Below are 25,677 nucleotides of genomic sequence, written 5' to 3'. Positions count from 1 at the left end.
AAGGTCAGGTGGGAAACGTGGGACTGCAAGTTCTCACCTTCCAATCACAGGGTTGGTTCCCCGGGCAACCAGCCCATATTTCAGTGTTTTCCCAAAATCACCTGGTTAACAAGCTCAGGTGTGGTAAATAGGGGTTTGCTATGCATATCAAGATGTCTTTATTGCTCTTATTACTTAGGAAATTCTGAGTTTTAGGAGCTCTGTGCCAGAAATGGGACAAAGACCAAATCTATTTTTCTTATTATAAATCACAACATCACAATAGTTGTTCTTAAGTATGGACCCTCCGCATCCCTGTCCTTTCCCAGCCCACACCTTTGCCCAGCAGCATCTGCATCACCTGGAAACTTTTAAGAGCTACAAATTCTTAGACCTTTGTTCCAGACCTGCTGAATCAGGATCTCTGGGGTGGGGCCCAATGATCTGCTTTTAACAATCAGCTCCAGGTGATTCTAATGCACAATGAAGTTTGAGAACTGCACTAAGGAAACCAGAATCATTTCAAATTCCAGGAAAAGAAGTAATGAACGCTCTTTACTTCAGATTAAGGCCTAATTCAGACTTCTTATAAAGTACACACTTATCTAAAAACCTGCTTCCTCTCTCAATGTCCTTTTGTCTCTATTTTTTTTAAACAGCTTTACTGAGGTATACTTTATACACCATGCTGCTATGTCACTTCAGTCGTGTCCGACCCTGTGCGACCCCATAGACGGCAGCCCACCAGCATCCCCCGTCCCTGGGATTCTCCAGGCAAGAATACTGGAGTGGGTTACCATTTCCTTCTCCAACGCATGAAAGTGAAAAGTGAAAGTGAAGTCGCTCAGTTGTGTCTGACCCCCAGCGACCCCATGGACTGCAGCTTTCCAGGCTCCTCCATCCATGGGACTCTCCAGGCAAGAGTACTGGAGTGGGGTGCCATTGCCTTCTCCATTATACACCATAAAATTCATCTAATTTAAGTGTACTTTCAACAATGTTTAATAAATTTACAGCAGTGTGCAACCATCAACACGATCCAGGGTTATAACATTTCCAGCACTCTAAAGGACCCCTTGTGCCTGTGTGCACTGCCCTGTTCTCACCCACAGCCTCATTTATTTAGAGCCTCAGCACTCAGCTTCCTACCCGTTCCCCGGCAGGAATCCCTTGCCCATCTACAATCCCTCCACTTGTTTTCCACTCTCCTTCCTGGGGCCAATGGAAGCTCAGGGTCAACTGAGGTGTGCAGCCATGCATGGCCTCTTATGCTAACCCCACTTACCTAGAAGGTCCCCTCTAGCTTTGGGAGACAGTTTAGTAGAGTAGTTAAGAGCACAGTCTGGGGTCAGACAGCCCCGAGTTTATATCCTCGTTCTACCGTTTATTACATTCTGTATGATCCTAAGGGGCTTCCCAGGCGGTGCAGAGGTAAAGAATCTGACTGCCAATGTAGGAAAAGCAAGAGACGCAGGTTTGATCCCTGGGTTGGAAAGGTCCCCTGGTGGAGGAAATGGCAACCCACTACAGTATGCGTGCCTGGGAAATTCATGGACAGAGGAGCCTGGCGGGCTAGAGTCCATGGGGTTACAAAGAGTTGGACGTGACTGAGCAACTGCGCACGCATACACGTGTGACTCTAATTACATTCCTTAACCTATTTGATTCCTTAGGAGATTGACCTTGATAATACACGTGAAGCACTTTGCACAGTGCCTGGTATACAACAAGTGCACAATAAAAGCTTGATGTTATTTGATGAGGGCAACCAGCTTTGCAGGGTCAGAGAGCGCCGTCCCCACTGACTTTGCTGCCACAGAATGAATGCAGCAGAGTGTAAGTTTCTAGACGTGTACAGTGAAAAAAAAAAAGCAGCAGCAATCTGGCAAACTGCCTAGTTAACTAGTTATATTCAAGGCACAAATACATCAGCTTAAAAACAGGAATTAACTAAATATATTTAATCCACTTGTCCTTTCTGATCCAGTTATGAACCAGCAGATTCTTCTAATGTAAAATCTCAAAGCATCTCAATTATTAATCCTACTCAGAAAAGACATTCTCTGGACACTGGAGACCCTCTTCTCAATGCATATGATAAAAACTTGTGATAAGAGGCATATTTAACTAATGAACATCTGGGTTTCACCCAATGACTAAACAATACTCAGAAAGCTGCCAACACCCTAATAATAAACCTATTACCTTCTTTCTAAGGATTAACTTTCTACTTCTTCTCAAGTTCCATATCCAAAGTTTTGAATCTTTAGTGTACAAAACTCTCACCTTCAAGTATCCATAGCTTTATCCTCTACCCAGCAGCATTCTTGGGGACATCTGTTACTATTTACCCCAGCTTTTGGACCAGGAGGTGCTTAAGGGCAGGGTCATAACTTATTTTTGCTTTGCTGATACTTAGCATGATACCCAAGCAGATATTGCTGAATGAATGAATGAATGAATAAATAAAAACTACCGAAAACTAGGGTCTTCAAAAAGGAATGTAAAGGAAAATGAATTATGATTATGTCCTTGGTGCTTACCCCAGCAAAAGGAAAAAGTACTCACCTTTTGACTTTTAATTTGTTCTACTACAACCATCACAGAGGGGAAAAGGAGCTGGAACTACAAAGTAGAGAATGATTAGGATGGTATATATTCAAGCACAAGGAAAAAAATTAACTCAGGAAATGCCTTTGTTTTTAACCAGTCCATATATCATAAAGATGGCAATGCCACAGAACAGCCAGGATTCTAAGGCAATCTGATGTGGGGGTTGGCTGTAGATAGAACGGCAGACATGAGCAGTTTCTGTGTCTGAGGCGCATAACTGCTAATACTGAGGCCAATGTAGAGCATTAACATCAGACAGTAAGTTTTCATTAAATGTGGAACTCTTCAAACAGTTCTGATCTAGGAAAACCTATGAAATAACAAATGCTGGGCTCTGAAACCAGAAGGAAAAAAGTTCTCAAAAATAATATCCTGAGTTAGAGTATTCCAATGATATCAACAGATTCCAAAGCATTTTGTTACCTGGTCTAAGGAGTAATTGACATGTGATATGGAGAGATGGGGGTCAGCCAGGAACTGCAACAAAAAACACTGTGATTAGGGCTCCATATATAGTATCTTGAGTCTATTTCATCTGTGAAAACTAGAAGGGACTCTGAGAGTAGGTTTAGGGTTCATTTTAGGGTACTGAGAATTGATCACTTACAGAAGATAATTAATTCCGATTTTCGGATGAAAATAGCTCACTTTTAGCTACCTGACCATATCAGAGGGCATCTCACATCAGGAATGTGCCCTCATCTGCAGTCCCAGAGGTGTGGCTCCCCACGTCTCTTCTCACCTCTTGTTCCAAATCAAGTAGTGCCTGGCGGTAAGGCTGCAAAACTGAATCCAGCCCCGTGCAGAAGGCCCTGAGGTAGATTCCATGTGACCCACCTTGGCCCTGCTGAGATGGATGGTGATCCTGAAATCAACAAAGAGAAGTCAGCTTTTCAGCTCACAGCCTGAAACCTGAGGAAGACATTATCCTTTATTAATGGCATTATTTTTGCTTAAATAATTTCCAATCAAAGTAGTGTTTCCATGAGAGGAAAATCTGACTGAAGAGACAGATTTTGAGTCCTGACCTTTTAAAATGTGATAATGTTTTAATTTTCCAAGTGTCTGAGATTTTATAAACTGGGTATTCTTCCACACTATCACTAGAGATTTTTTAACAACTCAGTTCTAACCTTGTAACTTCTGGCTTAAATCCCTTTGGTGGCTTCCTCTTACCCAAGAATAATATCTAAACTCCTCTACATAGCATACCGGAGAAGGCAATGGCACCCCACTCCGGTACTCTTGATGGAGGAGCCTGGTAGGCTGCAGTCCATGGGGTCGCTTAAGAGTCAAGACAGGACTGAGCGGCTTCACTTTCACTTTTCATTTTCATGCATTGAAGAAGGAAATGGCAACCCACTCCAGTGTTCTTGCCTGGAGAATCCCAGGGACGGGGGAGCCTGGTGGGCTGCCGTCTATAGGGTCACACAGAGTCGGACACGACTGAAGCGACTTAGCAGCACATAGCATACGGTGACTTCTGTATTCTGGCCCTTACCCTCTCTCCAAAATTATCTTTTACTGCTTTCAACTTCACATCCTCATTTCCAAATTAATCAACAGTTCCCCGAAAAGTGCCTTATTTCTATCTTGCACCTCCATGAATCTGAGTGTGTTCTGCTTACAATTGTGTGCCCATGCTTGTGACAAATACCTACTCTTCCTGCGGGACCCAACTCAAGCATCTTTTCCCTGCAAAGCCCTTTCTAACTCTCCCCAGAGAATTAATAGCTCCCCTCTGTTGCTTTTATAGCATCTCTATTCAGTGCTGGAATTGAACTTTTGATTATTTGTTCCCTCATTAGACCAACAGCTTCAAGAAGCAAGGGCTCACACTTTGTCCATCTTTGCATTTCATTTCCTAGCACAGTTCTTTGAAGAGAGGGTAACTATTTATTGAATAAATAAAATGACCTCAGTCCTCCTCCTAACAACCCTTCTCCTGTCTCACATGGCAATTCATTAAAAACACGAATCTGACAGCCAACACAGGAAGTTAGAAGATGCTCACCAAGAGGCTATTTACAAATATGGCTTGTCTTTCAAGAAAGCTGTAGTTTTTCTATAAAAGCATTCTTCTTCTTTTACATGGGCGAACTGTAACTAACAGTTGACTAGAGGCCATGATGACTAGGCTTTCTGGGTGGTCAGGCTCTGGTGGCAGTAGATACCATAGGAGAATTAAGCAAAAAATGTGGCAGGAAGCTTGGGCTCAGGGGTTATACGGCACAGTGTAGCCAGAGGATGCCACAAAGGATACTAGCAGTTCCTGGAGATAAATGTTCACAGCTATAATAAGAACATGGGCATAGGATGAAACAGACCAGACTAGCTTACAACCAGGCAGTTGGTTTTTTGATCTTGTATCATTTCAGAGAACTGAATGTCTTCATTTATCACAAAATGAAAGAGAAATTGCTTTTTATTTTTCAGAAAAAATAAATAAATAAATAAGAGGTGCTACAAATAGCTTTAGGAATTGGAAAAGTAGGAATCCACATATAAAATCCACATAGTTATGTGAATATAGAAGAGGTTAGCTTTTCTTAAAGTGATACATTGTTGTTGTTAGTCACTAAGTCATGTCTGACTCTTCTGTGACCCCATGGATTGTAGCCTGCAAGGCTCCTCTGTCCATGGGATTTCCCAGGTCAAAAATACTGAAGCAGGCTGCCATTTCTTCTCTAGGGGATCTTCCCAACACAGGCATGGAATCCGCGTCTCCTGAATTGTGAGTTGAGTTCAATCGCTCAGTTGTGTCCAACCCTTTGCGACCCCATGGACTGCAGCACGCCAGGCCTCCCTGTCCATCACCAACTCCCAGAGTTTACTCAAACTCATGCACATTGAGTCGGTGATGCCATCCAACCATCTGTCTCATCCTCTGTCATCCCCTTCTCCTCCTGCCTTCAATCTTTCCCAGCATCAGGGTCTTTTCCAACGAGTCAGTTCTTCACATCAGGTGGCCAAAGTGTTGGAGTTTCAGCTTCAGCATCAGTCCTTCCAATGAATATTCAGGATTGATTTCCCTTAGGATGGACTGGCTGGAACTCCCTGCAGTCCAAGGAACTCTCAAGAGTTTTCTCCAACACCACAGTTCAAAAGCATCAATTCTTTGGTGCTCAGTTTTCTTCACAGTCCAACTCTCACATCCACATGTGACTACTGGAAAAACCATAGCTTTGACTAGACAGACCTTTCTGGCACAGTAATGTCTCTGCTTTTTAATACGTTATCTAGCTTGGTCATAAATTTTCTTCCAAGGAGCAAGTGTCTTTTAATTTCATGGCTGCAGTCACCACCTGCAGTGATTTTGGAGCCCAAGAAAATACAGCCTCTCACTGTTTCAATTGTTTCCCCATCTGTTTGCCATAAAGTGATGGGACCAGATGCCATGATCTTAGTTTTCTGAATGTTGAGTTTTAAGCCAACTTTTTCACTCTCCCGCATTATAGGCAGATTGTTTATTGCTGAGCCACCACAGAAACCCCAAAGTTACAAACACTTAAAATTAGAGCCCTTTTCATCTATATCAGGGTATACACAGGTTCCAAATTTGATCATTGTGTTATTATTATTATGTTTTCATAGCAAACTAGCATTGATTAGATTTTGAATTCAAGTTTAGCTTATGTACTTTCTCTGCAACAAAATCTCTTTGATAGAACCAGAATCCCTGTCCCAGAAACGAACATTTATAAGGCATTATCCTCCAACATCTTTGCCCCATAGAAAACCACCAAGGGCCTGACAAGTGCTTACAGAAGAAGCAGCAGATGGTGCTGACTGCATTTGTTTCAGAAAAGCACCCTTCCTTTCCCATTCTAGAAGAGAAGCCTTTCTCTTAGAGCAGAATCAATCTTTCCGCTGGGAAATAGTCACCACTGAATCAGTCACACAATGTAGCAATCTTTTTACTTACCACTGACAGAACTGCAGACTGTTAAAAATAAAAGAGAACTTTAAAACTTCTCTTAAAGATTGTTTGTGGGTCTGCTGTACACCAGGCACTTCACAGGAACTACCTTGTTTAATCCCCACAACCCTATGAGATAGGTACCATCTACTATCCCCATTTTATAGGTGAGGAAACAGCCTCAGGTTGCTGCTGAGCAGTCTATGGTCAGTAAGGGATGGACAGGACATCAATCTTTGGCTTCTACACTATAAAGCATTGACTTCCAATTCCTATTAATGAACAATATTTATTAAGTTTCACCACATGCCAAGAACCTGCTCCAGTTTAACTTTATTTACAAATTAAAAAAACAAAGCCTGAAGATTTGAATTGCCTGCCTCGATGTGAGTACGGCAGTTAGAAGCAAAGCAACAAAGGAACTGGAAAGGATGCTTTGTGTTTTCACCTCTGGAATTGGAACCCTGATCCAATTCAAACTGATTTAATTTAGGTTCCTAAAACTTGGGCAAAGCGTACTTTCTCAATCTGCCTAAACTGGTCCCCACGTATATTTTCCCCCTGTTGGAAGGAGAGTCACCTTGCCCTTCACTTGAATAATTCCAGTGGTGAGACATTCATTACTTCTTAACACTTATGTCACATGAATTACCAATGGAATCACTGAAAGTCTGACTTAGCCCCTGCCCACAGGAGATGTACATTCTCAGAAAACAGAAACCTACCTGCTGCTGCACATGGCCCGTGTACTGTTCAATGAACTCGGTGAAGCGAATGTAGTCTGTGCCCAGCCGGCAGAGTCGATTCAAGACACTGGTTTCACTGGGATGAAGAAATGGGAAGTCCTGTGACACCTGGAGGAGGAGAATAATGCTAAGAATGCTGATGCCTGCTATTCACTGCTCGCTACAACTGCTGTCTCCCTTTGCAAGATGCCTATTTAACATCGATAAGTTCTGGATAACAAAAGAATTTTCAAGTCACTACAAAGACCTTATTCCCTAGCCCTAGCCTAATTAGTCACTTATTGAAATGGGTGGTAATGCATGTAAAGAATTTAAACAATACAAAATGGTGTACATTAAAAATAAGTCAGTCTCCTCAGAGGCAGCCACTATCACCTATTTCTTTTTTTGCTAATTGAGGTATAAATATTATATTGGTTTCAGATGCACAATGTAGTGATTCCGTATTTTTAAAGATTACACACTGTACAAAGTTATTACAAGAGACTATGCTCCTGTGCTGTACATTACAAGCCCGCGACTTACTTACAACTGGTAGTTTGTACTCAATGCCCTTCACCTATCTCATCCCTCACCCTACCCCTCTTCCTTTTGGAAATGGCCATTTGGCCTCTGTATCTACGCACCTGTTTCTGTTTTGCTATGTTTGTTCATTTTGTTTTCTAAATTCCATATGTAAGTGATTTCATATAGTATTTGTCTTTGCCTGATTTCACTAAGCATAATACCCTCCAGGCCTATCCACGTTGTCACAAACGGCAAGATTTCATTCTTTTTCATGGCTGAGTATATTACCTATTTTTTATGAAATCTTTCTTCCTGGGATGATCTATAAGGATATTTGGGGTTTTTGACCTGGTTGCAACAAAGTCTCTTGAGCAATACTGCTCTAACTTGGATCTGCACACTCCAGAGGTTTCTCAAACATACTCATAGGATTTACAAATTCTCTCTGAAATTTTAAATTTTGTTTTCACTTCAGTAAAAATGTAAAGCTTAAAAGAAAACAAAAAAAGTAAAGTTAATGTAGCATATTTAATCTGTAAGAGCACTTTAAAACGGGACATATAATTTACTATCCATATTTTCATTCATATTTTTAATTTAAATCATGGCCAAATGATAACTTAGTATGGTATATAAAGATTTCACAGCAGTTCAAGCAGAAAAATAGTAGTGAGAGAATATATTCATTCAATCAACTTAAAAAGAAATTCATGGCAAAATATGCACAAAAGTTATCAGTTCAGCCATCACCCAGTGTACAGTCTGGTGGCATTAACTGCATTCACACTGTTGGGCAGCCATCACCACCAGCATCTCCAGAATATTCTTCTTTCCAGATGAAAACTCTGTACCTACGACTCTCCATTGTTCCTTAACCCACAGACCCTGCCAAGTACCCTTCTGATTCTGTCTCTATGAATTTGACTGCTTTACAATATTGATTCTTTCGTGACTGGCTTATTTCACTTAGCATAGTGTCTTCAAGGTTCATCCATGTTGTAGCACATGTTAGAATATCTCTCCTTTTTAAGCTGGAATAATATTCCATTGTGGGCTTCCCAGGTGGCTCAGTGTTAAAGGATCTGCCTGCCAATGCTGAGATGCAGGTTCCATCCCTGGATTTGGGAAGATTCCCTAGAGGAGGAAATGGCAACCCACTCCAGTATTCTTGCCTGGGAAATCCCATGGATAGGGGAGCCTGGCGAGCTACAGTCCACGGGGTCGCAAAAAGAGTCAAACCCAACTCAGACTAAACAACAACAACAACATTCCGTTGATATTTGTTGTATTTTGTGTAATCACTTCCTTTGTCTACGGACAAACTGCTTCTACCTTTTGGCTATTGTCAATAATGCTGCTATGAACATGGTGTACAAATACCTATCAGAGTCTCTGCTTTCACTTCTTTGGGTTATATACCTAGGAATAAAACTGCTGGCTCATTTGGTAATTCTCTGTTTAAGTTCTGGGGGATCTGCCATATCTTTTTCCTCAGGGACTGCACCATTCTACATTTCCACCAGCAATGCACAAGGGTTGCAATTTCTCTACATCCCCACCAACACTTGTTATTTTCTGTTTTTTTGGTAATAACCATCCTAAAGGATATAAAACGATATCTCATTGTGCATTTTCCTAAAGAATCATGCTATTGATCATCTTTTCATTTGTTTATTGGCCATTGAATATCTTCTTTGGACAATCAACCAACTTTTAGTGACCACCTACTTATCCCAGGCACTGTGCTAACTTTCCATAAATAAGGAGCAAAGTCAGAAATATTTACTATTCACAAGGAACTCAGAATATTTCATATTCATAATGTATTATATTTTGTGGAAGCCATTTTTATATGATAGTAAATGTAATAAATAGGCAAAAAAGAATTTTTCTGTTACTGATTCCACAATAATTTGATTAAGAATCCATTTAAAGTAGACTTAATGACACAATGTTAACCATATCTTCAAGTTAATAACTTTTAAGACGTAGCATGACCAGTGCTTAAGAACCTGGTCTCTGGAGTCAGAATGCTTGGGTTTGAATCTGAGTCACCTCTTACTTCCCTGAAATCTTAGGCAAGCAATACCCTCATCTTTCATACCTATAAAGTAGAGATAATAATTTTGAGGATTAAATATGTAAATCACATGTGCTAAGCACATAGCCAAGTGCTCAATACATGTCAGCAATTTCTTATTATTCAGTTCAGTTCAGTCACTCAGTCGTGTCCGACTCTTTGCGACCCCATGAACCACAGCACGCGAGGCCTCCCTGTCCATCACCAACTCCCGGAGTCCACTCAAACCCATGTCTGTTGAGTTGGTGATGCCATCCAACCATCTCATCCTCTGTCGTCCCCTTCTCCTCCCGTCCTCAATCTTTCCCAGCACCAGGGTCTTTTCCAATGAGTACTATTTCTTATTATTAGGACGGCCCTATGCAGTTATTAAGTGATATTACTACTAAAATTGGCATTTGTGCAGTGTTGCAGGAATTTTAGAAAAGTTCAAGGTCTGGTTATTCTGAAACAGCAAATGATACCTTAAAGTTATTGGTACTGTTTAGTATAACCTACTTATATGAACAGAGTTACTAAAGTCAAAATAGGAAATAGCCAGATCAGCAGCAAAATCATTCTACTATGAAACTCAAGTGTTGACAATTTAGGTTTAGCAAAACAAAAGTATATGCTGCATTAGCTCAATGGTTCTCAATTGGGGCAATTCTGCCCCCAAGGGAGAGGGTAATGTCTGGAGGTATTTTTGGTTGTCACCCTGGGAGAGACTACTACTGGCATCTAGTGAGTAGAGATCACAGATGCTGCTGAACATCTTATAACGCACAGGACAGTCCCCACAACAAAGAATTTCCAGTCCAAAATGTCACAGTGCCAACACTGAGAGGCTGCGTCAGATTGTCAATGTGAATTATCAATTTGGTAGCATTATTTACTTTGTAAAAATAATTGGGTTTACAGTTGTTCAAGAACAATGTGAGTTTATACTTAGCTTAATGTGTGTACATATTCTATATTACAATAAAATTATTTTTATCAACAGAGAACATTCATGACAATTTTACCCTTTATACAAATGTGAAAAACACTGTCCTGAAGAAAGTATGCAATATTTGCTGGTTTGGGTAAAATTTTTTCTTTCATAAGTATCTTTTAATTAAAAAAAAATTTATTTGGCTGTGCTGGATCTTAGCTTCGACATGCAAACTCTTAGTTGTAGCATGTGGGATCTAGTTCCCTGACTATGGTTTGAACCCAGGCTCCCTGCACTGGGAGCACAGAGTTTAGCTACTGGACCATCAGGGAAGTCCCTCACAAATATCTTAATACCAGTATGTGGCAGAAATTGTTAGGTGCTTCTGCAACATCTATGAAGATCACTGGGGCCTTTGCCCCCATAGGCAACCTATGTGACAGAAAGACTATATGTGTAGGTAACAACAATAAATCATATGAATTATGATGTCCTCTAAAGGAAATAAGTTGCTGTGATGGAAAATAATGGCATTAGAAGTATAAAGAGGTGGTTAGAGAAAGTTTTTCTTAGAGGGTAACTTTAAAACTGAGAACTTAAAGAGGAAAATATCCAACTAAGACTTTTTATAAGAAAAAAAGGAAGGCAGCTATTATTCCCATATTCTGTTGTCTCTTTTTACTTCATAGTCAAGAGCACACAATTACTTTCTGAGCCTTTTCCTCCTACATGCCTGGCATTGTGCTAGTTTTACAGGTGCAAAGAAATAAGAGGAATCTGTTTGATGTGTAAGTTGTAAAAACCAAGAATGTAATTCTTCTGCTCCTCCACAGCTTATACTACCAATTCTCATACAAACAGGCATGACTTTGTGATCAGACAGAGCTAGATTCAAATCTTGCCTTTTTAAGACCAGCCACCATAAAGTCCCCTGAGCTCCAGTTTGCTCTTTTGTAAACCGAGGCCAACAATACGTAAGTTACTAAGTTATGGAAATGATTAGAATAATATTACTGGAAGCAGAAGTAGAAAAGAGTGGTTCAAATACTGAAGTCAGACAGACCTGGGTTCAAGACCCTAAACTTATTCTCTGTGATCCCTGACACCGGAAATTAATCTCTGATATGGAGATAGGTGGTTGTGAAGATTAAAGCATACAGGTAAATCATATATATAGTATATACATAGCCCCCTTGAAATCCCTGGATACACAAAAAGCCTCCCCTGCTCCAAATTCTCTGAGTGCAGAGATTTTTCCAACAAGGAGTAATAAGGAACTCACTCACTTTTTCACTCAACAAAACTGGCTGAATCCTTATTGTAAACTGAAAATGAAGTCTCCAGTCGTGTCTGACTCTGCGACCCCGTGGACTGCAGCCTACCAGTCTCCATCCACGGGATTCTCCAGGCAAGAATACTGGAGTGGGTTGCCATTTCCTTCTCCATATTGTATATTAGGCACTGTGTATTTGGTCTAGCTTTCAAAACTCAGTTTAAAACGTTGTGCAAGCATGAAGATGGGAGAAAGGGCCTCTCTCATTTTTACGTCCAGTTCTCCAGCAACTCTCGCCCAGACACTTCAACCGTAGGCCTGGTCCGCGATTCCCTCTTCCCCTAAGGCAGAGCCAGTAGGGATCCACCCTCCGCTTTCCGCCTAGGCCCAACCCTCTCCAGGTGTCTAAACCATCCCTAAGCCCCTAGGGCACAGCCCTCAGGTTACCCGTCCAGGGATACGCCCCCCGCGCCTCGGTCGGTCCTTGCCAGCCCCGCCTTCTTGCTCCCTCAGACTCCTCCTCCCAGGCGCTGGCTCGGGTCCACCCGTTCCGAGCTCGCTAGTTCCCGCGCTCCGAGCCGGACAGTACCTGGAGGCCACTCCGCTTGTTCCAGGTGAAAATGGACCCTGGGTACCCGCTCAGAGCCAAGAGCAGTTCGTGGATCATTCCCACGGCGGACCTCGAGTCCCTATATCCGTCGCACCCTCCTCCAGAGCCTCAGCTGGAGACCAAGAAGGCGAGCGCTCCCTTTTCTATGCGCGCACAGGTCTCCGGGACGCACCGTTCTTCCTGACTTTACCCGCCGAGACAACTGCAGGGGAGACAGGACAGAAAGCAGCCGGCGCGCCGCGTCCCGGAAGTGCGCCGAGCTCAGCAGGGCCCACTCGCCGGCTGCAGCCGGTGCCCCGCAAGAGTCGCGGGAGCTGCCCTTGCGCATGCGCCTTTGGCTCCCGAGGCACCAACTCGGACTTCCGGTTTGGAAGCTGGACTGGGAGGCTGGCGAGCCCGGGCTGGAGCCAGACCCTGACTGGGTGAGGCTGGCCGGTGGGCAGAGATGCAAGCGGGTTGAGCGATAGCCTGAGAGGAAGAAGCTCTCAGGTGTGTGCCACAGGGTGCCCTCAGGGCGCCTTAGTCCGGTCGGAGGCCTCTGGAGGGACTCATGACGGCTCCGAGAGTGACCTGGCCGGAGGGAACGCAGACAAAGAGGCCGGAACCCCGCACCCGCCGCTCCTAGACCTGAGCTCCGCGCTCGCGAACCTCGGAGCGCCTGGCCACCACCCGAACTCGTCCTCAGGAGACCCATGACTACTGCCCCCTCGGAATTCCTCTCTCCACCAACTCAGTGTGACTCTCCCCAAACCCACCCGGACCTCGCTTCAGGAGCCAAAATCAGCTTCTCTCAATGCGCGAGGTTTCCCGTCAGTAGTTCCCGGATGTTTACTGAGCGCTTACTTTTGCTGTGAGGGAAAATAGAGACCCAGTATTCAGTACTTGATTTTTGTTTCGGGTGGGAATTGGTAGTGGTGGAGTCTCAGGGAGAGGGGCGGGCTGTGAGGGCCTGGGGAAGGACGGCGGAGATCAGCTGCGACCCGCTGGACAGAGGCTTTTTGTTACCTTCAGCAGAATGGTGACCTGCCTTTAGAACCTCCCGAGCTCCAGGTCTCCCAAATGGTTCGAACTCACTGGTCAGGGGAGCTCCATGGGTCAGATTTGGGGGCGGTGGAAGAGTAGACAGTACTTTCTATCCTTTGCTGCTTCTCCGGGCTGCCCTGGATGTTGCCCAGAAATGCAGCCTTTGAATGGTCTCTCACCTTCTTGCTCAGTTTTGACTTCCTGACCTGAAGCTGGTGCTACCTCAGGTGACCACTTGGAGCATATGGGCAGTCAGGCCAGCTCTGGCAAGACCCTAGACATATATTCCTTCTGATAGTGCCATCTCTCTCTGCCCTAGGAGGAAACTGCTTACTGAGAGAGACTCATCTGCAGGTGATTCTCCAAGGACATGGGAAGATGGGTGTAAGCCCTGGAACCTAGACCTTTAAGTGAAGGGAAGCTGCTTCCTGCTGTGAACCATGGCCAAACCCACCCTGAGAGGGAATGGCTCTAACTCTGAGGCCTTCCGACAGCGCTTCAGGAAATTTCATTATCAGGAGGTGGCTGGGCCCCGGGAGGCTTTCAGCCAACTCTGGGAACTCTGCTGTCGTTGGCTAAGGCCAGAGGTGCGCACCAAGGAGCAGATTGTAGAATTGTTGGTGCTAGAGCAGTTCCTGACCGTCTTACCTGGGGAGATCCAGAACTGGGTACAAAAGCAATGTCCAGAAAGTGGAGAGGAGGCAGTGACTCTGGTGGAAGACTTAGAGAGAGAGCCTGGAAGACCTGGACGTTCGGTGAGCAGGGAGGGGGAATTCAGAAGTATGTGACTGGGAAGGGGCAGGATAAAAGGCCAAATTAAGGCACAGTCTCCATTAGATGCTCCTACTTCTGGTCCTTCAAAAGACTTTTTCAGACAGGTTATTGGGAGATGCCACCTGAATGTAACTTTTCGACATAATGAGAGGGGAATCCTTTTTTAGTGTGGAATTGGGTTTACTATTTTGTTCTGGAGTTCCAGCTGCTCTAAGCTAACAGTAATGGAGTAAGAAAGACCCTTGTTCTATTAACCAACCCCCTACCACCACCCCAACCCTAGCCATGTCCCAAAGGGATGATCTCTTTTGGGATATTAACTAGACTCCTCTGGGAATACCCCTCATTATGACCTTGCAGTGACAATTCATGGGGGTTGTTTCCAGGTCACAGTCTCTGTGAAGGGGCAGGAAGTGCGCTTGGAGAAGATGACACCCCTGAAATCATCACAAGAGTTATTAAGTGTTCGGCAGGAGTCAGTGGAACCCCAGCCCAGGGGTGTACCCAAGAAACAGAGGGCAAGAAGCCCAGACCTGGGACCACAGGAGCAGATGAACCCAAAGGAGAAGCTCAGACCTTTTCAAAGGAGCGGTGAGGAGTAGATTCATGTGGGAAGATAGGATGCCGTTCTAAGTTGGGAAGTAGGGTTGGGAGCTGTGAGTGGGAAATGGATTTCAGGAATGAGTGGAAATGGAGCATGCAGCTGTTGGGGACCTCCTGAAGGCAAGTAGCTTAGCTCTCTGTTGCGATAAGTACTCTTATACTTCCTCTTTTGGTAAGTCTGCCAGAGAATGGCTCTCTATAGTTTTTACCAGGACTTGGAATTTCTTTTCTCCTGGTAATGACGACACTAAGTCTGAATTTTCTAGATAAAAATTATTTTCTATACTTGGCTTATCTTCCCTTTAGTCATTTTCTTTCTCCATATTAAACTAGATTTGTTTAAGCTTTTCCCCAGAAGCTCCATTCTTCAGAGCTAGTAAGTTTTTGTTACTGTCCTTTGGAAAATTCTTCAAACATCGTGTTAATTGTGGAGAATTAAATTATATATATTACTCCAGTGAGGGTCTGGCAGGTAGAGGCAGACTAAGAATTTTACTTCAGAATTTCATTATACTTTCAGTATAACTCAACTAATGATTATCATTCACCTGATACTCCCAGGTCTTTTCCTGATTGTCTTTGTGCCTGGTTCTTATTCTTAAACTTGGTTTTGTGGAACTTGTTTTTCGTCTTTGTACTCTGCTGAGTTCCATGTTGTACGTTGTTTTCCTCGAACACTTCAACTTGTTGAGGTGGTTTTGAATTCTGATGTTATCATCCCAGACGCCAGCCTTCCCAGCCAGGCTGGTAGTGGTCTCTGTCTAGTCATCCAGATGCAGTCCCTCAACCCCACTTGCAAAATCGATCCGTTTTGAACACCTACCAACATGCTTAACACCATGCAGGGTACTTGGAACGAGGAAAGGTACCTCTCAGAGAGCCTATAGTATGATTGAGAATGTAAAAGTGAACATAAATATGTGAACTGAACTGTATTCAAACAGTGCCAAACAATGACTTGTTACTCAGTTGTGTGAGTACAATAGGGGTTGAAAGAGTAGGAGACGAAGGAGGGCTGTATGGAAGGCTTCAGGGGGGCACTAATGGGTTAAATTTGCATAGAAGGGAGGGAGTTAAAGGAAAGGCAAGGCAGAGTGGTGAATGTGTGCTGCGTTCTGGAGAGAGGAGTCTGGTATGAATGGGCTGTGCCCATTCATAAATAAAGGAATAAAGGATATATACTGAGGGAAAAGCCTCTAGAAGTTACTGACAAAGTGTGAGAAATGGAACAGTTGAAGACAGTCTCTTCCTTGCAATCACTCTTGAGTTTAATTCTCTAGTCCCAAGTAGAGAACCACAGCTGAGCCTTGAACAACATGAGTCTGAACTGCACGGGTCCACTTATACACAGCGATCTTTCCATAGTAATGACTACAGTACTGTAGTTGGTTAAGTCTACAGACGTGGAGGAACGTGGATACAGAGGGCCTACTGTGAGCTCTGCTCGGATTAACTCCCATGTCGTTGAAGAGTCAGCTCTCTAGGAGGCAGGAGGTGACTGTTTTCAGCAGTGCCAGGACCTGCATACAAGTAGTCAGGAGAGCTAAGCAGTAACTTGGAGCAGAATTATCTGCTCTGAACACACAAGAGGACACTTTCCTCTGTCACCTGGCTGGAAAGTATTTCTCATTTTTTGAGGTTTTATGTATTTTCCTCACTTTCTTCAATCCACTGATCTTTCTGAAAACATTTTCTTACTTTTCTTTATAAGCTTCTTGGATTAAAAAAAAAGCAAGTCTGAATTCATACTTTTTTGTGATCATTCCAAACTATGATATCCTTTGTTTGCTTCCCTGCAAGCAGGATTTCCATGTTCTAAATCCAGCATGGTCTCCAGGTTGGAGCAAGGAGAGCCATGGATCCCAGATCTGGGCTCCAAGGAGAAGGAACTCCCAAGAGGCAGTCACACAGAAGACAGACGAATGTCTGCTGATCTGTTACCATCCAGGAGAGAGAGAAGCAGCTGGGTGGACCAGGATCACTGGGGCTTTGAGGATGAGAAGGTGGCAGGTGTGCACTGGGGCCATGAAGAGACCAGAACTCTCCTCGCAATTCTCAGTCAGCCTGAGTTTTATGAGGCTCTCCGAAACTGTCATCGAAACAGCCAAGTGTACGGGGCTGTGGCGGAGCGGCTCCGGGAGTTTGGGTTCCTCCGGACCCTGGAGCAGTGCAGGACCAAGTTCAAAGGTCTCCAGAAGAACTATCGGAAAGTCAAGAGTGGCCACCCACCTGAGACCTGTCCCTTTTTTGAAGAGATGGAAGCCCTGATGAGTGCCCAGGTCATTGCCCTGCCCAGTAACGGCCCGGAGGAGGCGGCCTCTCACTCTGGCCTGGGAGGCAGTGATGCTGAGACCAAGGAGCCAGAGCAAGAGGGCTGGCACCATGAAGGGGGAGAGGAGGCCACGGCTGAAGAGTCCGACAGTGACGAAGTGGGCCAAGAGGCCACTCCCCGGGACCCTGACAGCTCCACCACACCTGTCCTTTTCCGTAGCCCAAGTGGTAAGCCTTTCTTCTTGGCATTTTAGGATTAGACGGAGGAATTATGAGGTTGGGTGTGGAGTTAGTAAACTTAATGTCACTTGCCAGCTTTGTCACTTAAGAGAATAGAGGTATTTCTCAGTTCTTTATGTATTTCCTTCTCTTGTGGGAAAACCAGTGAGTTAATAGTAAGTAAAGAAAAATACTAAATATTATAAAGAAATACACTCAAAATTCAAGTGAGTCCTGAAAAGGAGTACCATTCCTTCTGTTTCTTTCTTAAAATATATTTTCCTGATTATAAAATCACTGAAGTCTGAGAAAATCTTGGCAGTATAGTATCTTTAAGGAGAAACAGTTTATCTGTTGAGTGCCTTATATGAACTGGTGTTTTATTTTTATCCTCCAAACTCAAGTTTATTATGTGTTCCTTTTTACTTAAAAGAGCATAGTGAAGGACTGTCTAAAGTTGGGAAAACATTTTCTACGTTTCCTCTATGAGATTTGCATCACATATTGGCATTTTAACAGGACCCAGTTTTGCAGCAAGAAATCTTGTTTAACACTCTATTGAAATATTATTTGCCTATGGAACCATCTTTAAATATCACATTATTACTGATGTAATCTGTACAACTAAGCTGTTATGGGAAAAGCACCACATATGAAGCAGGAGGCTTTGTTTCTAATCCTGCCCACTCATCAGCCAGGGGAGCATTTCACAGTTTGTGTCCTCAACTGTAAGGTATGGACAGAGCTAACTCCAAAGCTGCAGTTCTACTGTGAACACTTATCTATTCCTTCCACGTTTTATTACGTGTTGTTACTTTTGCTCTGTTCTAGTCTTCTTGTCTTGTACTTTTTCCTTTAAAAAAAAATAATTCTCTTTCCCTTTTTGTCACTGGAATAAATTTAGGTAAATCACAAACATGGCCCATGTGCTATTTGCTATTACTTTCTTTATCTGTGTTCTTTTTGTCTTTTTCCACTGCTTTTTCTCTGTCTTCCAGTTATTTCCCTATTGCTTCACTGGCAGAGAGTGGAGGATAATGGAAGCAATGTCATTGCCACCTGGCTCTCAAGTGGGAGGAGAGCTCTTGGAACCTCCCTTCCCTTTAGCTTGAGGGACCTTCAGGGAGCAGAGTCTCTTAGTCATCCTGATGAAGTTCTACCCATGTTGGGGACCAGGAGGTGCTCAATGCTCTGCTTCCTTCCTCCTCCTGGCTCTGCCAGTCCTCTGCTACTAAGGAGAAGGTGCCTGACCACAGGTTCTTATCTTGTACCCTTCAGGCCTTTGCTATTGTTGGGCTGGCTTTTTGAGACTGTGGCCAGGTGAAGAAGGGCCATAAAAGGGAGTGCATTAGGCAGCAGTATGAATCTGAAAAAGACTGTTCCTTGGGATTTTGAGACATTCTTTGGGAGACTTAATTTATAAGGAAGTAGGGCTGGTAGGAAAACATTGATCAGAGAATTTAAGGATGGCTCCTGGCTGACAGTGACTGACTGTAGGTCTTGTAACCAGTTATTTTCTAGTTAGGATCAGAACTCCAGAACTGCTAGAAGAATGGGGAAATGCCTTCTGTACACTTGTCTCAGTGTACATAATGATCACTACTGTGATCAGCTGAAAAGGCCTTTTAAATTGAATGTAGGAGTCAAGGTCTCTGTGAAACTGATATGGACCAGAGAAGCAGGACATCCTGAGAGTCTGCATTGATTTGGAAACATGAGGTGTTCTTGCCTTCTCACCTAGGAGCCCAAGCTTAGGCGACTTTTCATGATGCAGATGCTAGGACTGAGGAATTGCGGCTATAAAGCCCTGCATTAAGTGGTGCTAAAACTTCTCTTCTGGTGGCAGGTGTGCATTGGGGCTATGAAGAGACAAAGACCTACCTTGGAATTCTTAGTGAGACTCAGTTTTACGAAGCCCTTCGGAACTGTCACCGCAACAGCCAGTTGTATGGAGCCGTGGCTGAGCGGTTATGGGAATATGGCTTCCTCAGGACACCGGAGCAGTGTCGGACCAAGTTTAAGAGCCTACAGACCAGCTATCGGAAAGTCAAGAATGGCCAAGCACCAGAGACCTGTCCCTTCTTTGAAGAGATGGACGCTTTGGTGAATGCCCGGGTGGCTGCCCGGCCCAGTGACGGCCAGGAAGAAGAGACAGCCTTATGCCCCATGCAGGAGACCAGTGAGGCTGAAGCCGAAAAGCAAGCCGAGCCGGCAGTCGAGGCCATAGAAGATGATTCTGAAGATGATGAAGAGGATCCCGAGATACCTCCAGAGGCACTGACCCGCGCTCCAGTCTTATTTCAGAGCCCCAGCGGTAAGATCCTGTTCTTAAGGTAGAAGCAGCAAAGGGGAGGCAGTGGCATCTAGAAGAAAAATTATCAGATTGAGGACCAGGAGAACTGGCCTCTACACCCAATACTCAGGGATTCTTCTCTTTTCTCCAGGTTTCCTGTCTATTTAGGCAGCTTTCCACTTGACTTGCCTCCTCACGCTATAGCATCAATCTGAGATGGCTGCAGACTTTGTAAATGTGCCCTCATCTGCACGTGAGCTGCTCAGTTACTAGCCAGCGTACCTGGCAGGGACTCTGAAAGCTAACATTTCCCAAACGGCATGTCCTGTACACACAGTACATGAAGTTGGGTTTTTAAAGCTCATTCTCATTTCTGCTTTTTCTTCTAGTTTCAGCTTATACACCATCTGTATGCCTGCTTTATTCATATCTATGAAAACCTGATAATCTCTTTCTTCAGACACACTTAATGCAAAGTCTGAAATTTCTGAGGGAACTGACCCTTTGAATCTTATTTACTGTTTAAGAAAAAAAAAACATAAAACTTCATTATGGCTTCCCTCCTTGCAGGAAGAATTCTGTTTTTGGAGTCATACATATATATGTATGTGAATATAGACTATGTTATTAGTTGAGTACCTTAAAGCAAGTTACTTAACCCTGTAATTTTGCTTATTTATTAAGACCGGCCTCACAAGATTGATGTAAGTGAAGTACCACAGTGAGGCACCTAGCACGGTACTTGGGCATTTGATAAACAAGTTTTCTTTTCCAAAATATTCTTTAGATCTGCATTCTCCAAGTGTGCTCCACAGAGCATCAACTCCATGAAGCTATTAACATGTTCCACTAAGTAACAGCTTCTAGGTTTAGGAAATGCTAAGTACCCCTCTCAGAGGCTCATAATTTATAGTCACATATTTAAGTTTCTGAGATTTCAGTTAATATAATGAACCTCCATTTCATGGGTCTAATCCTAACACTGGGCTTCTGGGTAGAAATAGTGCTTTAAGGGGTACATGTTCTCAGATTTAGTCCAGGGAATTGGGATCCAGAGTTTATCTGAAACCTCTGAAAATTCTACAGATTCAAACTGAATTTGCAAACTGAAACTTTCCAAGTATCTACAAATTCTCACAGCCTAGGCCTGGGAAGCCTGGCATTTGGCTCTTAGAGGAATATTAAAGCTTAGTTTGGGCATTAGAGTAGTGCTTTGGAACATCTAGTGATTATTTGTCCATGGGCAAAGAGAAAGTTTCAAAGAGAGAGCACCTACCAAAGTTTCTCTCTCAGAAGGCCTTTTGTTCTTTGAAAGACAACAGGTATCTTTCTACCCTGTTTTTATTCTCAACACATGGAATTTGAGGGTGAAAAGGACTTATGTAGCTCTTCCTCAATATAGAAGTTCCCCAGTTTCCCTGGACATTCTTTTCTTATCCCTTTAGTTACTGGCAAAGAATGTAAACTGTGACAGGCCTGAGATGAGGCTAAAATACAGCATTAGAAAGTGTCTTTCCTGCATAATCATAGTCATGGTTTTATCTTAAATCTGGAGAGTTTTTCTTGGTATACTGAGAGGATTTTCTGAAGATCCCAGATATCCAGGAAAAAGAGTTAAAAGAACATATTCATCAGTTCCCCTGTAGATGAAAAGCATGTGACAGATTACCAAATAGGTTTTAATAGACAGTAATTATTTAGGACGGAGAAGGCGATGGCACCCCACTCCAGTACTCTTGCCTGGAAAATGCCATGGACGGAGGAGCCTGGTGGGCTGCAGTCCATGGGGTCGCTAAGAGTCGGACACGACTGAGCGACTTCACTTCCACTTTTCACTTTCATGCGTTGGAGAAGGAAATGGCAACCCACTCCAGTGTTCTTGCCTGGAGAATCCCAGGGATGGGGGAGCCTGGTGGGCTGCCGTCTATGGGGTCGCACAGAGTCGGACACGACTGAAGCGACTTAGCAGCAGCAGTTATTTAGGATCTAGAGCTCCCTAATTTTTATGTTGAGTCATCTAATGTGCTACTTTACAGTCACACATAATAATTGATAAAATGGGTAACTTAAATTTCTATTCTTATGTTAGGTTTCGAGGCTGGATTTGAGAATGAAGAGAATCTAAAACGGGATATTTCTGAGGAAGTACAACTACATAAGACATTACTTGCAAGGTCTGAAAGGAAAATTCCCCGGCATCTTAATCAAAGTAAAGGCAATGAGAGTGAATGCAGATCTGGAAGACAGTGGGAAAACACGCCGGGAGAGAAAAAAGGAAAACCAACATTCCCTGAAAGTTTAGGTAAGGTCCCAAGTCATCAGAGACCTTACTTGGGAGAGAGACCCTATAAATATCTGAGATACAGCAAAAGCTTTGGTCCAAACTCCCACCCTATGCATCAGCTAGCCCATCAAGTGGAAAATCCATATAAATGTGCTGATTGCGGGAAAAGTTTCAGTCGGAGTGCTCGCCTCATTAGACACCGGAGGATCCACACTGGAGAGAAACCTTATCAATGTCTTGACTGTGGGAAAAGTTTCCGTGACAGCTCCAATTTCATCACTCACAGAAGAATCCACACAGGAGAGAAACCGTATGAGTGTGGTGAGTGTGGAAAACGCTTCAATCAGAGCTCAAGCCTTATCATTCACCAGAGAACCCACACAGGAGAAAAGCCCTATCAGTGTGAAGAGTGCGGGAAGAGTTTCAATAACAGCTCTCATTTCAGTGCACATCGGAGGATACACACAGGAGAGAGACCCCACGTGTGTCCCGACTGTGGGAAGAGCTTCAGCAAGAGTTCTGACTTACGTGCACACCACAGAACCCACACTGGAGAGAAGCCCTACGGGTGTCAAGACTGTGGCAAGTGCTTCAGTAAAAGTTCTGCTCTTAACAAGCACCGAGAGATCCACACACGAGAGAAACTTCTGTCACAGCCAGCACCTAAGTAAGCCCTTGAGGATCTATGAGAAAAACAGCCTCATTACATGTATTGAAATTGTTTGGAAACAGTTCTCCAGTAGTGAGATCCATCTCCTAATCTGTGCCCAACTAGTTAAGCAAACAGTCTAGAATTTACCCCACTGCTTGTTCCTGTGTTTCTCTCAGATCTAGAGTAAGAATGAAAGAAAGATTCGTTCCCTCTCCTTGCTTGTATTGACGGTAACACCCTTTCCTCTCAGAGCCTGAGTTGTTCCCCTAACAGAGAGGACACAGTAGCAGATCCTGTGAATCCGATGTGTACTCTTTACTCATCACATTATTCAGTTGCATTTCAACTAGAAAAACCCACACTGCGGCATTTCATGGAGAAGTAGTAAGGATTCTCACTGAATGGGTCTAGCTCTTTATACAGTAATGGAAATGCAAAGAAGAATGATTTTTTTTCCTGCTCACTTAAGTCTGTGCTCAGAATGATATACTTATCACACACACTCCTTTACCTTAAAGAAGGAGCCTTTAAGTGTCCAGTCTGGTTCTGACCTATAAACCATTTTGTCAAGAATCTAGGTGTGCCATAACGGGGGAAGAGTGTAAACCTCATATAAACAGAGAGTTGTGAACCCTGGATTTCTTACTGTCTTCAAAGCCCCAGAAGCTTTGGAATAGAGTAACGTCGTATTTACAGCATCTAGTGTGATTTTTTTCTGGTCTGTCTCATCTAAAAGTTGTCTGTCCCTTGTGGTCCAGAAGCCCAAAGAGGAAGGCAAGTGGATGCAGTAGTAGGGAAAGCAGTTAGAACTGCCAGAGGGACTGCCATAATCCACACACCTAACACCTGGGTGAGTGTCACGCACCCTGTGGGCACAATACTAATGTGCGATGAGCAGAAGCCACTGGCCATGTTCCCACAGACTGGGAAAACAGACGACTTTGTGCCAAAAATTCTTTACCCTAATTGTAAGGAGGACAGATTATCTTTGGTCAGTGGAGTTGACAATACTTACACACACACACACACACACACACATATTCAACTGTATACATCTATTTTTAAAAGCAGCTCTTCAAACAAGTGTAATTTTGATACCATAAAGCTGGTATTGAATTAACTGCCCACATATTCACAGTAGTATGAGCCTGTACAGCACAAGTTAAACAGACCCCGTCCTTGTCCTTACAACCTACAACAGATGACACTGACAGGAACAAATGGTGCACACGTACAGTTACAACAGTTTTAGAGAAATTTAGAAAGCTAGGTAGTAACACTATGCATAAAAGTTAAGGTCTAAAGCATTAGAGTTTGGGGAAAAAATGAGAGGTATTTCCTTCTCTTTAACCAGGAAGGTTTCATGAAGCAGTAAGTGCTGAGAGGGAAGGTTTACTGGGCAAGATGAACGTTCCAAAACTAATTGTAAAACTGCATGCTGAATGAGTGAGAAATGGGAAAACTGGGGAGCAAGGGAACAGAGGGCAAAGGACAGACTAAGGAAGGTGAGACAAAGCTCAGAGCAGCACAGAATTTGAGGGGTACCACGATAAGGGCTGTGCAGGGGGCAGAGAGGGACTTGCTTCAGCTGAAACGTGGAGTGCCAGGAAAATCATGAACGGGCTTCCATCCCCCAGAATATTAATATATCGGGTCCTGTGCTGCACTTACTGATGAGGCAACAGCTGACTGGCACTGGGTAAGAAAGATGAGAAGTTTTAGGGGACTAGCTCCTATGGGAGACAAAGGTCAGGAACCAGTATCCTGAGAGAAGATATTTCGATTGGCAGGTCAAAGGAAAGAAGATGCCCAATGGCTAAGGTCAGATAAGTAGCCCTGTCACAGTCACATTAATGAGCTCTCAGATAGGAATGAGATCTGGGAGAGAAATGGGGAGATAGGATATTCTAAAATCCATAGCTTACTGTGGTAGACAGTAATGATGTCTACCAATGATGAATTGGAGTTCTGGTGCTGAGGGAATTTCCTGAGTCTTAGGAATTAAGGGGAGGTGGTATCTCAGTTACGTTGCCTAAACAGACAGGGAGAGAACAATAAATACCAGTATAAAGCAATGGCTCAGGATCTGAGATAGTTTAGGAAGTGTGCTGTAATGTTTTTTAAAAATGAGAGTACTGTGTTCAGTATGTCTGTGTATAGTCTTGTGGAAAAAGCACTGGTTGTGGTATCAACAGATATGAATTCTGGTTCCAGATGTCTTACATGTAAGTCAACCTGCCTCCATTTCCCTTTGTGTAAAGCAGAACAATGTTTACACCTTAATTTGCCTCTCAGGGATACCAAGTTAATAAAAATTATAAAGTGCCCAGTGGTTCTTCAAGTGCTTTTTTTAAAAATGTATATATGCAAAGTTTGATTAAGTCATTCCTGGGAAGAAAAGATAATCTTTACTTGCTTTTTTTGGCTCCCTGTGTGGGGCTGCTACAAGTATGCCTGTCTAAATCTTTATGTTCCAGGCTGAAAAACAAATTAGAATGTGGTTAAAAGACAAATAAGAATGAAAATTCTTCCTTAGTATCTGTATCCATATCCTTTAGGACAATCCATTGGGACCCATTATAATTGGGCATGGAGAATGAGTCTATCTTAAAAGACCCAGGACCAGCCCTCCAATCTCCAGATGAAGAAAATGTGCAAAAAGAATAAGACAAAGGCAAAATTCTTACCTGGGAAAACCCAATCTTATCTCAAACTAACTCACAAACCATTGTCTGCCACTCTTGAGGATGGATGAAGCAAGAAATAATACATAGCCTTCTGACATCCTAGGAGAAGCCAAGCCTACTGCTGGGAGAGCAAGAGGATCTGTGCACCCCTCCCTGTAATTCCTGTAAGACCGTGGGGACAGACTGGGTAGCGTGTGCAACAGAGAAAGCAAGAATATCTTAGCAGGAGCT

General features: G+C 43.5%; 3 protein-coding genes across 3 annotated transcripts in view; 1 reads left to right on the top strand and 2 right to left on the bottom strand.

Annotated features, from left to right (window-relative positions):
* TUBGCP4 (tubulin, gamma complex associated protein 4) overlaps positions 1–12,897 on the bottom strand; it is a 42,076-nt gene extending 29,179 nt beyond the window's left edge. The window contains exons 1-5 of the mRNA XM_010836135.1: positions 12,620–12,897; positions 7,237–7,365; positions 3,335–3,457; positions 3,016–3,069; positions 2,548–2,604 (exon numbers count right to left, since the gene is read on the bottom strand). Of these exons, the coding sequence (XP_010834437.1) occupies positions 2,548–2,604; positions 3,016–3,069; positions 3,335–3,457; positions 7,237–7,365; positions 12,620–12,697 (441 nt within the window). The 5' untranslated portion in view covers positions 12,698–12,897. The remainder of the gene's footprint in view (positions 1–2,547; positions 2,605–3,015; positions 3,070–3,334; positions 3,458–7,236; positions 7,366–12,619) is intronic.
* A 1,195-nt stretch (positions 12,898–14,092) lies between these two features.
* On the top strand, positions 14,093–25,088 carry ZSCAN29 (zinc finger and SCAN domain containing 29). Its single transcript, XM_010836136.1, has 5 exons — positions 14,093–14,418; positions 14,824–15,028; positions 16,844–17,539; positions 19,377–19,844; positions 21,913–25,088. Exons 1-5 carry the CDS (start codon positions 14,104–14,106, stop codon positions 22,776–22,778), a joined length of 2,550 nt encoding a protein of 849 aa, XP_010834438.1. The 5' UTR covers positions 14,093–14,103; the 3' UTR covers positions 22,779–25,088.
* ADAL (adenosine deaminase-like) overlaps positions 19,820–25,677 on the bottom strand; it is a 29,918-nt gene continuing 24,060 nt past the window's right edge. Inside the window, exon 13 of the mRNA XM_010836138.1 lies at positions 19,820–19,893. The gene's annotated coding sequence lies outside the window, so the exon portion shown is untranslated. The remainder of the gene's footprint in view (positions 19,894–25,677) is intronic.

The sequence above is a fragment of the Bison bison genome, unplaced genomic scaffold (genome assembly GCF_000754665.1).
Source record: "Bison bison bison isolate TAMUID 2011002044 unplaced genomic scaffold, Bison_UMD1.0 scf7180017864061, whole genome shotgun sequence".
Classification (NCBI taxonomy): Eukaryota; Metazoa; Chordata; class Mammalia; order Artiodactyla; family Bovidae; genus Bison; species Bison bison.
This window is presented reverse-complemented; position numbering and strand designations above follow the sequence as displayed.